The sequence below is a fragment of the Marmota marmota genome, unplaced genomic scaffold, assembly GCF_001458135.2.
Source record: "Marmota marmota marmota unplaced genomic scaffold, marMar, whole genome shotgun sequence".
Classification (NCBI taxonomy): domain Eukaryota; kingdom Metazoa; phylum Chordata; class Mammalia; order Rodentia; family Sciuridae; genus Marmota; species Marmota marmota.
Window position 1 is genome coordinate 598,826 of NW_025999894.1, and position 12,538 is coordinate 611,363.

The 12,538-nt window shown below is 55.7% G+C and overlaps 3 protein-coding genes across 4 annotated transcripts in view; 1 reads left to right on the forward strand and 2 right to left on the reverse strand.

The window, feature by feature from the left end:
* Slc5a10 (solute carrier family 5 member 10) overlaps window positions 1–599 on the reverse strand; it is a 17,519-nt gene extending 16,920 nt beyond the window's left edge. The window contains exon 1 of the mRNA XM_015503436.2: window positions 573–599. The gene's annotated coding sequence lies outside the window, so the exon portion shown is untranslated. The remainder of the gene's footprint in view (window positions 1–572) is intronic.
* LOC107157133 (multidrug and toxin extrusion protein 1) overlaps window positions 1–12,538 on the reverse strand; it is a 612,661-nt gene that overhangs the window by 388,090 nt on the left and 212,033 nt on the right. The gene's annotated exons all lie outside the window — the stretch shown is intronic.
* Window positions 1–12,538, forward strand: part of Fam83g (family with sequence similarity 83 member G) — a 28,935-nt gene continuing 16,397 nt past the window's right edge. The window contains exons 1-2 of one of the 2 annotated variants that reach the window (XM_048796032.1): window positions 1–68; window positions 606–1,275. In XM_048796032.1, the coding sequence (XP_048651989.1) occupies window positions 748–1,275 (528 nt within the window). In that variant the 5' untranslated portion in view covers window positions 1–68; window positions 606–747. Of the gene's footprint in view, window positions 69–146; window positions 266–605; window positions 1,276–12,538 lie in introns of those variants that run through there. The other variant, XM_015503435.2, reaches the window with a different exon arrangement.

Genomic DNA, 12,538 nt, shown 5'->3' on the forward strand with positions numbered 1-12,538 from the left:
TCTGCCCGCGGCTCCTGTGGCCAGCTCCGCGTTGCGCCCGCGCCCGCGCCCACGCCCACGCCCGCCCGGTAAGCGAGTTCCGGCCGCGTCCCCCGCGATCCCGGCACCGCGGGTCGTGGCTCCGGCTAGTCGCGCTCCCGGGACTCCTGGACCCTTGTCCGAGTCCCCGGCCTCCTCCGGGCAGGCCTCTCGGGTTTGCCGGCCCCGATCGTGGAGCGAAGACCCTCCCTTTCCGGGAGCGCAGGGAGCCACAGCGCAGCGCCAGGTGGCTCTGTTTCTTGCCTGCTACTCTTGCAAACTTGTTGGAAGTTCCCTGGCTGCGCTAGGGTTCTTCCGGAGGTGCCTGGGACTTCAGGCAGCTCGGGGAATCTGGGATGTTGTCCCCTGTGCCCTTCAGGCACAGGCACAGGCACAGGCACAGTGGGTCCTGGAAGCGGCCCACGGCCCACGGCCCCTCACCGTCGCTTCCCATCGCACCCCCCACCCTCAGCCCGGCTTCTCCCTTCCCCACCTCCTTCCTCCAGCCCCACCCCCAGCTCTGTCGCCGGTTCCCGCCCCTCCTGCCCTCTGACCTGCGCCTTGCGCTCATCAGTTTCTTCCCACAGGATCCTTATGGGCAGAGGAGCTGAAGCCGCTGGGAGGCCCCAGAGCGCGCTTTGCCCCAGCCGGGGCCGGAGTTAGGATCCTGACCTTGAAGAGCGGTGTCACCCATCCACCCCCAGCCGAAGTGCTGGAGCAGGTGACAGCATGGCCTTCTCCCAGGTGCAGTGTCTGGACGACAGCCACGTGAACTGGCGCTCCAGCGAAGCCAAGCCGGAGTTCTTCTATAGCGAGGAGCAGCGGCTGGCACTGGAGGCCCTGGTGGCCCGTGGCCCCGAGGCCTTCTACGAGGTGCTAAAGCGGGAGAACATCCGCGACTTTCTCTCCGAGCTGGAACTCAAGCGCATCTTGGAGACTATCGAGGTGTACGACCCGGGCTCTGAGGATCCTCGGGGTTCCAGCCGCTCCCAGGGGCCCCAGGTCAACGGGGTGGGTGATGGAGAGGAAACCAGTGGGGCAGATGGGACCCCCACTGAGGCGGAGCCGCTGCCACTGCCCTCGCTGGAGTACTGGCCCCAGAAGTCCGACCGCTCCATCCCACAGCTGGACCTAGGCTGGCCCGATACCATCGCCTACCGCGGAGTGACCAGGGCCAGCGTCTATATGCAGCCCCCCATAGACGGGCAGGCCCACATCAAAGAGGTGGTGCGCAAGATGATCAGCCAGGCCCAGAAGGTGAGCGGGCCCCTGAGTGGGAGTTCTTACAGAAGTGCTGGACTGCTGACCTATGCTCACTTGGAGCACAACATGGGGACCCCACAAGGTCCCCAGTGGGTCTCTGCTGTTTTTCTGTCTGACTCCTGGAAGGAGGTTTCACCTGCACCTTCATGGCATTCCTCAGTTTCTTTGCAGAGGAATAGGGTGCCTGGATCTTCTGGCAGGTGACACTGGGCTCCCCCTTCTCCAAGGGCCTTTGTGCATTGTTGAGGAGTGTAATCCCGTTTCCCCAGGCCTCATGAGTGGGTTCCCCAGGAGGCAATGCAATGGAGTAGGGGGTGGTGGGAAAAAAAATGGTAGGGCTCTCACCTACTCTCCCTTAGGACGATTCACATCACTTCTGAGAGTCTAGAGTCTCACACACAATTGGAGCTCTCTGGTGGGGAAGGCTTTTGTTGGGGTTGGGGGACTAGGCGAGGAGACTGAGAAGCAACATAAGCCATCTCAGGCTGGCCTGGGCATCCATGTTCAGTCCCATCTGCCTGTTTCCTGACTGTTGAGCAACTGAGTGAGTTCTGGTTCACCCTCTCTGAGCCATTTTGTAAGCTTTGTCATGGCAGAACTTTTTCGGACCAGGATCCCTGCATGGGTGTGGGTAAAGAGTCCAGCTGAGGATTGTCCACCTGGGTTGAATTTTACTTTTCAGGCCTTGTTTGGACTTCCTTTTCTTGACTCCTGCATGGCTATGTAGTGTCCTGGCTGTGGGTGGCCATTCCCTGCTGACACACTGACACACATTCTGAGAGGCAATGCATGCCACTTACAGAGATAGCCAGGCCAATCGCTGGACAGCCATGACCTTCAGTGGGTGCTTTTTCCTAATGAGCGCCTTTTGTGGTTTCTGAGCACACCCTGGTGTGGTGGAGAAGGCCTGCCTAGTGAGCTGTATATTGAGAAGGATGCTGAAGCCAGCCGTGGCTTCAGTTTGTGGGACAAGGTGTCCTTACCTGAGTCTGACCCTTTCACTGTTTCAGTCCCAGGGTGGGGTGGCGGCTAATTGCACAACATAAGAATGCTAGTTTGGGGGACCATTCTGGCTGATGGGGACACCCGAGGGAGGTTTTAGGCAAAGAAACCAGAAGTGGGTCAGGAGGGGATGAGGTGGCCCTGGCTGAAGTTTCCAGAAAGGTGGAGATGCTGCCCTCAGTTAGCCATGTCGGGGAACCTGGTTCCCAGCCTGCCTGCTCCCCCGCACTCCTATTGGCTGACCAGACCAGGCAGCTTTGAGGCTTCAGGTTTCTAGTCTGTAAAATGGGGTGGTTTGGACAAAAGCTGCTCTCTGGCTATTGTGGATAGGAGTGAGGAAGGAGTTGGAGGAAGGGGGCGGAGGGGGGCGGAGGAAGGGACCTGCAGACCTGTAGGCTGAATAATCCATCCCACACCTACCAAGGTGTAGGCAGGTGCTGACGTTAGTGCCCTCCCCGCTCAGAAGACTTACTGTCAACCCTTGACCCAGCCCCTACCCTCATTTTTAAAATGGGAGACTGAGGCCCTGCTAGATGCCAGGGTTTCCTTCCTCAGTGCCATCTCCCTGAGTGCATCCCTATCCCAACCTCAGGAAGGAGGCAGATCACACTTCCCAGCTGTGGCATGGCAACAGCTACAGGCTCTGATCTCCCACAGACAGAATGATAGACGGCTCTACCCAGTGATGGGGCCAGATAAGGTGTGCCCAGGGCCAGGCTGGGCACTCAGGGCTTCCCTTGCTGACCCGGGTCTCTAAGTCCCTAGCTGAGATCCCCACCCCCACCATGTGGGTCCTATAGCTTCATTTACATGCCACAAAACTCCTAGGAGGTTATGGGTGTCATCAGCCCAGAAGACACTGACCTCCCGTGTGAGGCCCAGTCTCCTGTGTGGCACTATAATGGGTGATTTCCCTCAGCTCCCAACAGGTAGGCATTGCCCTGTGCTATCAGAACCCTCTGTCACACAATAAGCAGAACTCATGGTCCCACAGGAGGGAGACCAAGCCCCATTTCTCAAAAATGGGGCATCACAGCATGGGGGGGCAGGGATGACTCCATGGTGCCATTTTTTGATCCGGGCTCCCACTTTCTGGCCTTTCGTGCTCCCCGGTCACATCCGTTCTGGATGTGTGACCAAAACTGTGTGGGCTTGGATGTTGACAATAGCTACTGCTGATGGAGTGGAAGGCGCTTCGTAATCTCAGGCAGCATTACCTACATGTAGAAGCTGAGGCCAGACTGGTTAGTTTCTTCCTAAGGTCACCTAGCTAGTTCTTGGGTGGAGGGTGGGGACCCGGCCTGTGTCGTGCTCAAACTATAAGACCTAACTCTTGTGCCTGGTGCCTGGGCAACAGTAGCAGGACAGAGTGACAGGCGGGGCCTGGGAGGGGCCCCTGATCTAGGCAACCTGCAATCCTCCATCTTCCCTGCCCTGCTTGTTGCCTGCCTCTCAGTCTCACAGGGGCAGGGCCAGGACGCTGTGGATGCTGACTGGGCGCTTTGCCTGCCCGCCAGCGGCCTGCAGGAGCTCTCCCTGCCTTATCTGTCTTTATGAATCACCTCTTGTCCCCTCGCCCCCGCCTTCTCTTCTCACCTAGTACCAGTGCAGAGAATACTCTCAGTCCCCTGGGCCTGGGGCAGGGATTTCACTAGCCACTACCTGGGTCCCTTCTCAGGGATTCTTCCGGGCTGTGGCTGCTGGTGCTGAGTCAGGACAGCCCCAGCCTGCCATCTCCTCTCTTACCTTGCCTGACATCAGCACCCAGGCAGACCCCAGGGCAGGGAAGTGACACAGCGGGCACTCAGCCCATACCAACTTGGCTGCCAGGGAGTGGCTGAGTCTCCATCAGGACTACGCCCATTGGATCCCCTTTCCCAAAACTCTCGTGTGGGACTAGTGGGTGATAGTTTCAGGATCCAGGAGAGCCAGGGTAAGGCCCCTGCTATGCTTCGTCCTGGCTGTGGGACCTGGGACAAGCCCTGGCTTCTCTTGGGGCTCCAGTCATCCTGTCTGTAAAATGGGTACAGGCCTCGAAGTCTGTTAGGGTCCCTTCGGCTCTGACACCCTGCTGTCCTGTGATTCTGGACTTCTTCGGAACAAGGGATGGGTGGGTCCTGCCTCTGACCCCTTAGCGGTTTGGCCCTGAGTTGGCAGCGTACGCTCTTTGAGGGGCCCTCCGGTCTCAGTGGGTTCTGACTCCAAGGTGGAAGGTCACCTGCCTGCCCTTCCCCCAGCCTCTCTGAGCCAGTGATTTATCTGGGGGAAAAACCTGCTGTGGGGTTCCAACTGCATACCAGAGGCTGGGCCTGTAGAATCACGCCTGGGAGGGACGAGTCCCAGCCTCCCTAGCGGCTGCACTTCGGCCTCAGAGAGAGGTGAGGCTGAGCTGGAGAGGGGTGACTTCAACCAGAAGTGAGTCTAGATGTTCTAGCAAGTCACTCTTTCAGCACATGCTGAGTACCCCCACCTTCCTGTGAACATGGGGGTGAGCCTCTAGCAGGATCCCTTTACCAGTCCCCAACAACCCAGGGGAACAAATCACATGGTCTCCTTTTTATAGTTGAAGAAACTGAGAGAGGAAATGCCAGAGGTAAGACCCAGACTGGAACCCAGATCTCTGCTTGCCAGACCAGGGCTAGCGAATGGAGACCCAGAGATGTTAAGTTTCTTGCCCAAGGCCACACAGCCGGCAGGAAGTTGAGCCCAGGTTTCATGATGCCTGATTAACCCCAGATCTTTTCTGTCAGGTCCCCGCCTTTACATGCTGAAGTTCTGGCCTACAGCCTGGCTCCAGGAGAATAAGAGCAGCTTAATGAGGCATTTATTAAATGCCAACTATATGCCAGGTGCTGAGAGGGCACTTTATTGACACTATGTAATCCTGGCCACAACTCCATACAGGGTGTTGTCTCCATTGTCCAGAGGAGGACACCAAGACTTGGTGGGGCTCAGAGAAGGCGAATAACTTGCCCCAGGCCACAGAGCTGAGAACTGGAGGAGTTGGGCCCAGAACCCAGGTCTGCAGGTTCCGAGAAGCCCCCCCTTTCCCTGGGGGAAGCGGCGAGGGCTGTTCCTTCTGAGCCCTGCCCCTTAATGGGAGCATCAGGGCCTCATTTCCAGTCCCCAGCTTGACTCAGGACAGTAAAGGCATTTTCACAAGGGCTCCTTGGCACTCAGACACTGGGCCGACGAGGGAGGGGGCAGGAGTCTGACCACACTGGGCCCAGTAATGGGGAGCCATGGTAGTGCTGGTCCCAGTGGCCTGGGACCAGGAGGGAGGGCTCTAATCACATCTATTGCTGGGCAGTAGTCACGCACCATATAACAACATTTTGGTCAACCATAGCCGCCTGTATACGTGGCCTGGTGATTTCACAGCTGCCTTATTTTGTGTGAACATGCTGCTCTATGACGTTGACGCAGTGAAATCTAATAATGCATTTCTCAGAAAGTATCCCCTTCACGAAGCCACGCACGACTATATTAGGACAGCACCCGACACAAAGAGAGGGGCACTGGGGATGGAGGTGGCCTGAGGGGGCAGCAGCAGCTAGCCTGGGCTCGCAGCACAACAGGGCTGGGAACCTGCCTCCTGTCTGCTCTAGCGGCTCCCAGCCTGGGGCCCTCACCTGTTAGGGTGGGGAACCATCTGATATCATAATCCCAGGTGTTGGCTCCTGTCTTCTCCATAGGCTCCCTACCCCATGGCGCTTGCATCTTAATTGAGAGTTGAGAGTCAAGAGCGGCCCTGCCAGGAAAAGAACCTTTGGACTTGGGCATATGAGTGCCTCTGCTGTCATGCAGGTGGTAGCACACCTGCCGCTGTCCTCCCTCTCACCACCCCGAGAGTTGGGGACGGTTCTCATATCGCAGATAAGGAAACTGAGGCTCAGAGTGGGCCACAGCCTTTTCAAGGTCACACCAGGGTCTTTGTTGTGTGGGGACCTGTAATTGGGTTCCCTGGAGTTGCTTGCTGTTCTCCCTGGTTCTGGAGGCTACCCTGAAGCTGAGGGTCTCACCCCTGTGGCCAGCAGAGGGACTGGTTCTCCCCAAAGACTGCCTGTCCCGCTTAGCCACTCCTATGCTGCACAGCCCTGGGTCTCAGTTTCTTCATTTATAGAATGGGGATTGTTTAAAGCGGGGAGACGTGAGTACCTGGAAGTACCACGTACAGTAACCTAATAAGTCCTGGTGAGATTTAAATGGAACAAAAGTGGCTCTGGAAAGCACTCAGTGGGCTGTCTGGCTGGGGAGCTTCCAGGTCCAAATTCTCACCCCTCTTTGGGAGAACTTGGGGTGGAGAGGTGGGGAGCCCCCCCTGTCCTGAGCGGAGTTCAAGCAGGATCTCGGTAGGGTGCAGCAGATAGGACATAGGCATCTGGTGGCCCTGTAGCCTTTACCCTGTCCCGTATGATCTTGGGCAGGTCCTCTCCAGGGCTTCCTGAGGAACAAGGCCGCTCAATGACCCCAGTGCCTGTCACTCTTAAGTCCTGCGGAAGCGGAGGCTTTCAAGTCTTTCCAATCTGTGATTCTGAGATTTCCGTTTTGATTTTCACTGCTTACCGTGAATGCTCTGTCTGAGCAGGTCTTGCACTTACAGGCCCTGGAAGCCCTGAGAATTCTGAGGCCCCACATGGCCGGCGGGAAGAGGGAGAGATCTTGCCCTCTTGCCTCATCCACAGGGCTCAGCCGGTGTCACCTGACAGTCTCTCCTCAGGCTCTGCCGGCCCCTTGTCTCCGCATCATTCCTGAGCCCTGGGGAGGCGGCTGATGTCTCTCTGGGGGAAGTGAGAATAAGCGCCACCGCATCACTGGGTTAGGCTGGGCTCTTGTCAGAGGGCTTTGGGCGTGACCAGCATGTGCCTCCTGACGGATTGCTGCAGCCATTTGGCACTCAGGAGTCCCCAGCCTCCTTTAATTGGCCTTAATGAGGCTTCTTCCATCTACCAGTCAAAGTGGAGAATGTTTCACATGTCAGATGGGAAAGGGAACAGGGAGGCCATCCAACCCACCTCCCCATGTTAGCAAGAAAGGAAAATGAGACATAGAGGGGGCGGGGAGTGATCTGTTGGACGGGGCTAGGCGTCCAGGGGCATTGACCATCCGGACAGTGCTGATGGCAGGCAGGTTGGAGGAACCCAGGGTGTGCTCTGGGAGGTGGTGGGTGGAGTCAGGGCTGGGAATGGGCATGAGATTCCCTTCCCTGGGAGAAGAGCCTGGGAGCCGAGTAGGAACTGTGCAGCCTGGGAGAGTGACTGCCCCCCCCCCCTGTCCGTCCATCAAATGGGAGTGGCCATCACCATTTCCCTGGATTTCCAGAAGAGGAACGTGCGGGCGGGTTGAGAGTCAGTTGGTGGGCCCAGTTATCCTGGACAGTGGGTGGCTTGGATCACACTCCCTCTACCCTGGGAGCAAGAGTCCCAAAACCAGTCCTCTGTTAGTGACAGGCCTTCAGAGGATAGGATGGGAAAACTGGTTTGGAGGGTGCCAGGACTCTGAGGGAAGCACCACCCAGGGGATCCCAGGAGGCCTCCCTAACACCCTGAGAACCTCACTGATCCTGCCTGAATGAGGGGCGGGGGAGCAGGGTGAGAACTCTCAGTGGGAACCGAGACAAACGTCTGGCCCAGCCCTGCTGCTGGAGGAGAGGGTTTAGGGCAGAAGAGTAGCTCTGATCTTTCTGAGCCCATTCCACAGCCCTGGGAAGGGAGGGCAGCAAGATGACCCACCCAAGCACACTAAGCACAGTTGCAATCTCTTGGGCCCTCAGTTTCCCATCTAACCAGGGAGCGGTCATTGCAGCACGGGGTCTCCTTGGGCTGAATTCTTGTGGCTTTTGTGCATCTGAGAAAGTTTTTATTTCATCTTTGGTTTTGAAAGATGTTGTCCCTGGCCAGAGAATCCCAGGTGGACCTTTTTCTCCAGTTAAGTACGTTGAAGATGTTGTTCCTTGTCTGCGGCTTGCCTTGATTCCAGCGAGACGTCTGCTTGTCTCGGATCTTTCCTATGTAGTGGTCTTCTTTTCTTCTGGCCTTTTAAAATTATTCTCCATTCTCCATTCTGATTTTTTTAATGTCTTGGGTTATGATGTGTTTGGTGGTTTTCTTCCTGTCTTTTCTGCTTGTAAGTCATTGAACGTCCTGGACTTGTGAATTTAGTTTTTATCAAAGGGAGAAATGTTTTGGTCATTATTTAAAAATTTTTTTTTTGTTGTTGTTGTTGGTCTCCCATCCTAACCCCTGCAGCCTTCTGAAACTCCAGCATCTGACAGCTTAAAATTAACCCACAGTGCGTTGATGCGCTGATCATGTTTCTTTAGTCCCTATCTCTCTTTATGTCATGTTGGGTATTTTCTATTGATATGTCTTCATGTTCACTAATCTTTTCTCCTATAGTGTCTAATCTATTAATTCCACCCAGTGCAATTTTTTTTTAAGATAGAGAGGAGAGAGAGAGAGAGAGAGAGAGAGAGAGAGAGAGAGAGAATTTGTTAATATCTATTTTTCAGTTTTTGGTGGATCCTATTTTTTATGTGGTGCCAAGGATCGAACCCAGCGCCCTGCGCATGCCAGGCAAGTGCACTACCGCTTGAGCTACATCCCCAGCCCTCCAGTGCAATTTTCATTTTTTTTTTCCTGGTATTGAGGATTGAACCTAAGGGTGCTCTACCACTGAGCTGCACCCCCAGCACCCCCTTTAAGGTTTTTTTTTTCAATTTTGACATGGTATCACCTAGTTATTCAGGCTGGATCCTCATACCTCAGGCTTCTGAGTGGCTGGGATTACAGGCATGCTCCACTGTGCTCCAGCCTAGTTTTGGTCTTAAACATTCTTTTTCAGCTCTTGAGATTCAACTTGTTAGCTTTAGCTTTTTTTTTTTTAAATCTTCCGTGTCTCTACTTTTTGAACATATGGAATATACTTACATATCTTTGCCTGCTGGTTCTAATATCTGTGTCAGGGTTTGGTTTATTTTGATTATTATTATTTTTTTATGTGAGTCTTGTTTTTCCATTCTTTTGCTTATCAAGCAATTTTCAAGTGAATACCAAACATGATCAGTTTTATGTTGTGGGCTGCTGGTGTTTATTTATTCCTTTTAAATATTTTGATGCTTTGTTCTGGGATGCAGTTAAGTTTCTTAGACACCTGAAGGGGACCCTCCACAGGTCTCTGGAGTTCACTTTGTACAGTTTTCTCCCCTCTAGTACGCTGTCCTAAAAATCCCAGCTGCCACCCTCTGAGCAAATCCTGTCTTCTCAGCTCAGGGAGACCACTGGTCTCCCCCCGGGGGAAGCCACCTGGAGATAGCTGGTGTGTTTTCGGGGCTCTCCTTGTTGGGTTCTCCCTGGGATCCCTGTGCCACGCTGCCTGATGGCTCTGGCTTCATAGTTCTGCCTGATTTTTTTTTTTTATTGCTAAAGCAGGAGGGTAAAATCAGTCTCTGTTGTTCTGTCATGGCTGGGAGTGGAAGTTGTATCTCAGGTCTTGATGGCCATTTCCCCAGCCTTTAAGACTGGGTGACAGTGTTGTCATTCCCATTAGCAGCTGCAACTACGTATCAGTCCCTGTTTCCTGGGCTTCTAGCTGGCCTGGAGAGAAGCAGGAGACAGGGTGGTGGGGGGTGATAATCCCTGGCCTGTGCACCCCTCAGGGTTCTGTGGTTCTGGTTGTTGGGAGGAGGAGGGGCTGAGTGGAGCTGCTGCTTGGCCCATCCATCCATATGCACTTCCTCACCCCGGTGTCCTTGTGCATGGGGATTGTTACTGTCCCCTTGAGAACTAAGGCACTTGCCTGATGTTACAGCTTCTCAGGAGGAGCTAGGATGGGAGTCAGGTGGTCCGGAGGCCATCCATCATCAGAGCAGATAATTGCAAACCCAGACTCTGTCCCATCTCCTGCACTTCCCAGGTGGGGAAAGTGACTTGTCTGCAGTTGTGCACTGAGTTGAGACCCCTCCAGGGCTCCAGGCTCTGGGGAGGACTGGGATGTGTCTCTCGCCTTCCCCTCTGGAGCACTTTGCCTTCTCAGGAGTCTTCAAGGCCTGGGAGGGCAAGGCAGGTGGGGCTGTTCCAGAGGGCTTGCCATGTACAGGAAATTCTCTTTCTTGACTCCTATCTCAGGTTCCAGGCCTTGGGGAGACTCCATCGCTGTGTATCTCCAGAAATGCACCAGTGATCCGAGCTCAAGCCAGACAGGCTGGAGTGAAGACGGGGGAGCCAGGCAGGAGGAGCACTTGGGTTGGGTTTCGAAGGATGGATGGGAATTGTCCCGATTGAGACAAAATCGGCAAGTGGCCCACAAGGAGACAGCCTGTATGGAGTGGCAGTGGCTTGAGGCAGGACAACTTGGAGAGAGGGACCGGTGGGGTCAGAGCCCCCCAGGAGAGGTGCTGCTGCAGCCGCTGGGCTCATGCACCCGTGGTTTCCAGCTGTTTCTGACCAGCCAGTCTCACCCTGCTCTCCTTGGACGGGTGCTTTCGAGGAGACCTGTTCCACCCACTCTGTAGAGTGGAGTCTGTGGTCAAAGGGAGGCTAGAAAACAGTTGTTGTGGGTGCCGGGAGTCATAGACTGGTGTCGGCGCCTGGTGGGGCCTTTGGGGGTGCAGGGAGGTGGGGTGGCCACTGGCACTTCCTGTCACAGGCCCATGGGTGTGGCGAGATGTGCCAGCCAAGCCTAGACAGGCTGTGCCGGGCCGTGGGCAGGGCACAAGGGCATAGAAAGGTGGGGTCCTTCAAAGACATCAGAGAGGAACATCCTGGGCATCTTGTCTTAACCCTCTGTTCTACCGATGAGGAAACTGAGGCCTAGGGAGGGGGCTGCTCATTCACTGCCCCAACCAGAGCACCAGCACCGGGCCTGCTCTCCCTTTTGCGGGGTGCTCCGTCTGGGGTTGTGGAAGGTGACTGGTGCTCTCCTCTGCAGGGAGGGTATTCAGACTGGTTAGAACTTAGGGGTGAGCCAGGCCCACGCTCCCATTAGGCAGGTGGGGAAACCGAGGGACCAGGAGGGGCTGTGGCTTGTGCCCTGATTACTGCAGTCACTCGTGTGGGCCGAGGAGCCACTGAGTCTCCTTCTCACTTGATCAAAGCTTTCTGAGACCTGCCTCAGGCCATGCCCAATGTTGGGCTCTGCCCTTGATGAGCTCTGTGTCACAAGTGAGCTGGGCCATCCAAACAGATCATTAGGCAGGGGAATGAATGCCACCATCCCTCGGTTTCCTCATCTGCAAAACCGAGAAAAGAACTGCTGCTTGCGGTGTGTTTGTGAAGACCAAAGGAGCCAGTTGCGGTTCTCAAGGTCAGTTGGTAAACCTTCAAGCCAGGCGAGGGCTGGGGACTGGCAGAGGGTGGGAACCCAGGGCCTCAGTTGCTGACTCTGGTCCCAGCTTTCCCATCTATAAAATGGGAAGGCATGATATGTCTCAGGGACCTCTAGGAAACCTTGGTGGCCTGACCAGGGACAGGTCAAGCTGAGAGGGTTGCTGGGAGCACCAGACACCCTGTCCCTATTCTAGCAACATCCCAGAGCCCAGGGAGCCATGTGGCTGGCTGGCCCTGTCACCACCATCAGCTAGCACCTGTTACAAGCCCTCCTTTGACCACTAGGCACATAGCCTAATGCTACCCTGGGGAGAGCCAGCCCCAAGCCATGGACCTGTGGGGGATCCCCGTTGAGGGGCAGGCCCCAACAGAGCCAGCCTCCAGCACATGCACCCTGAAGCAGGTACGTTCTTGGCTAAGGACAGCTTGGGGGAACTGCACGTGGCACAGGTCCTGTTGGGGCATGTCCCCCCCACCCAAGCCCAGGGCTAGTACCCATTCGCCAAGGTGCGCAGGGCCTGGAACCTGCCCTGACCGATCTAGGGGTGGGAGGGGGCTGGTGTGCCTCCGGGGAGAGGCGTATTGGCTGTGCCCCGTCAGGCCCCTTTCCAGGGCAGCACGTGAGGCCATTTGCCTGCCCAGGAGCGGCTCATTCAAGGGTGTCGTGGGGCTACAGCAGCAGGCCCCACGTCCTTGCTGCCGTCCTGCCCCCAACCTCAGGGTATCATTACCCTCAGCTGGTGGTAAAATCCAAGGTCATCAGAGCCACTCAGCAGACATGATGTCTCCTCTGCCCTCTTATCTACCTCCTCCCAAGCAATCTCTGTCTTTTCTTGAATGCCTCCTGGGTTGGGGAGCTCACTCCCTCTCAAGATACCTGCTCAGCCCTGGGCAGCTCTGGGGGCAGAAAGCACTTCCTCACCTGGTGC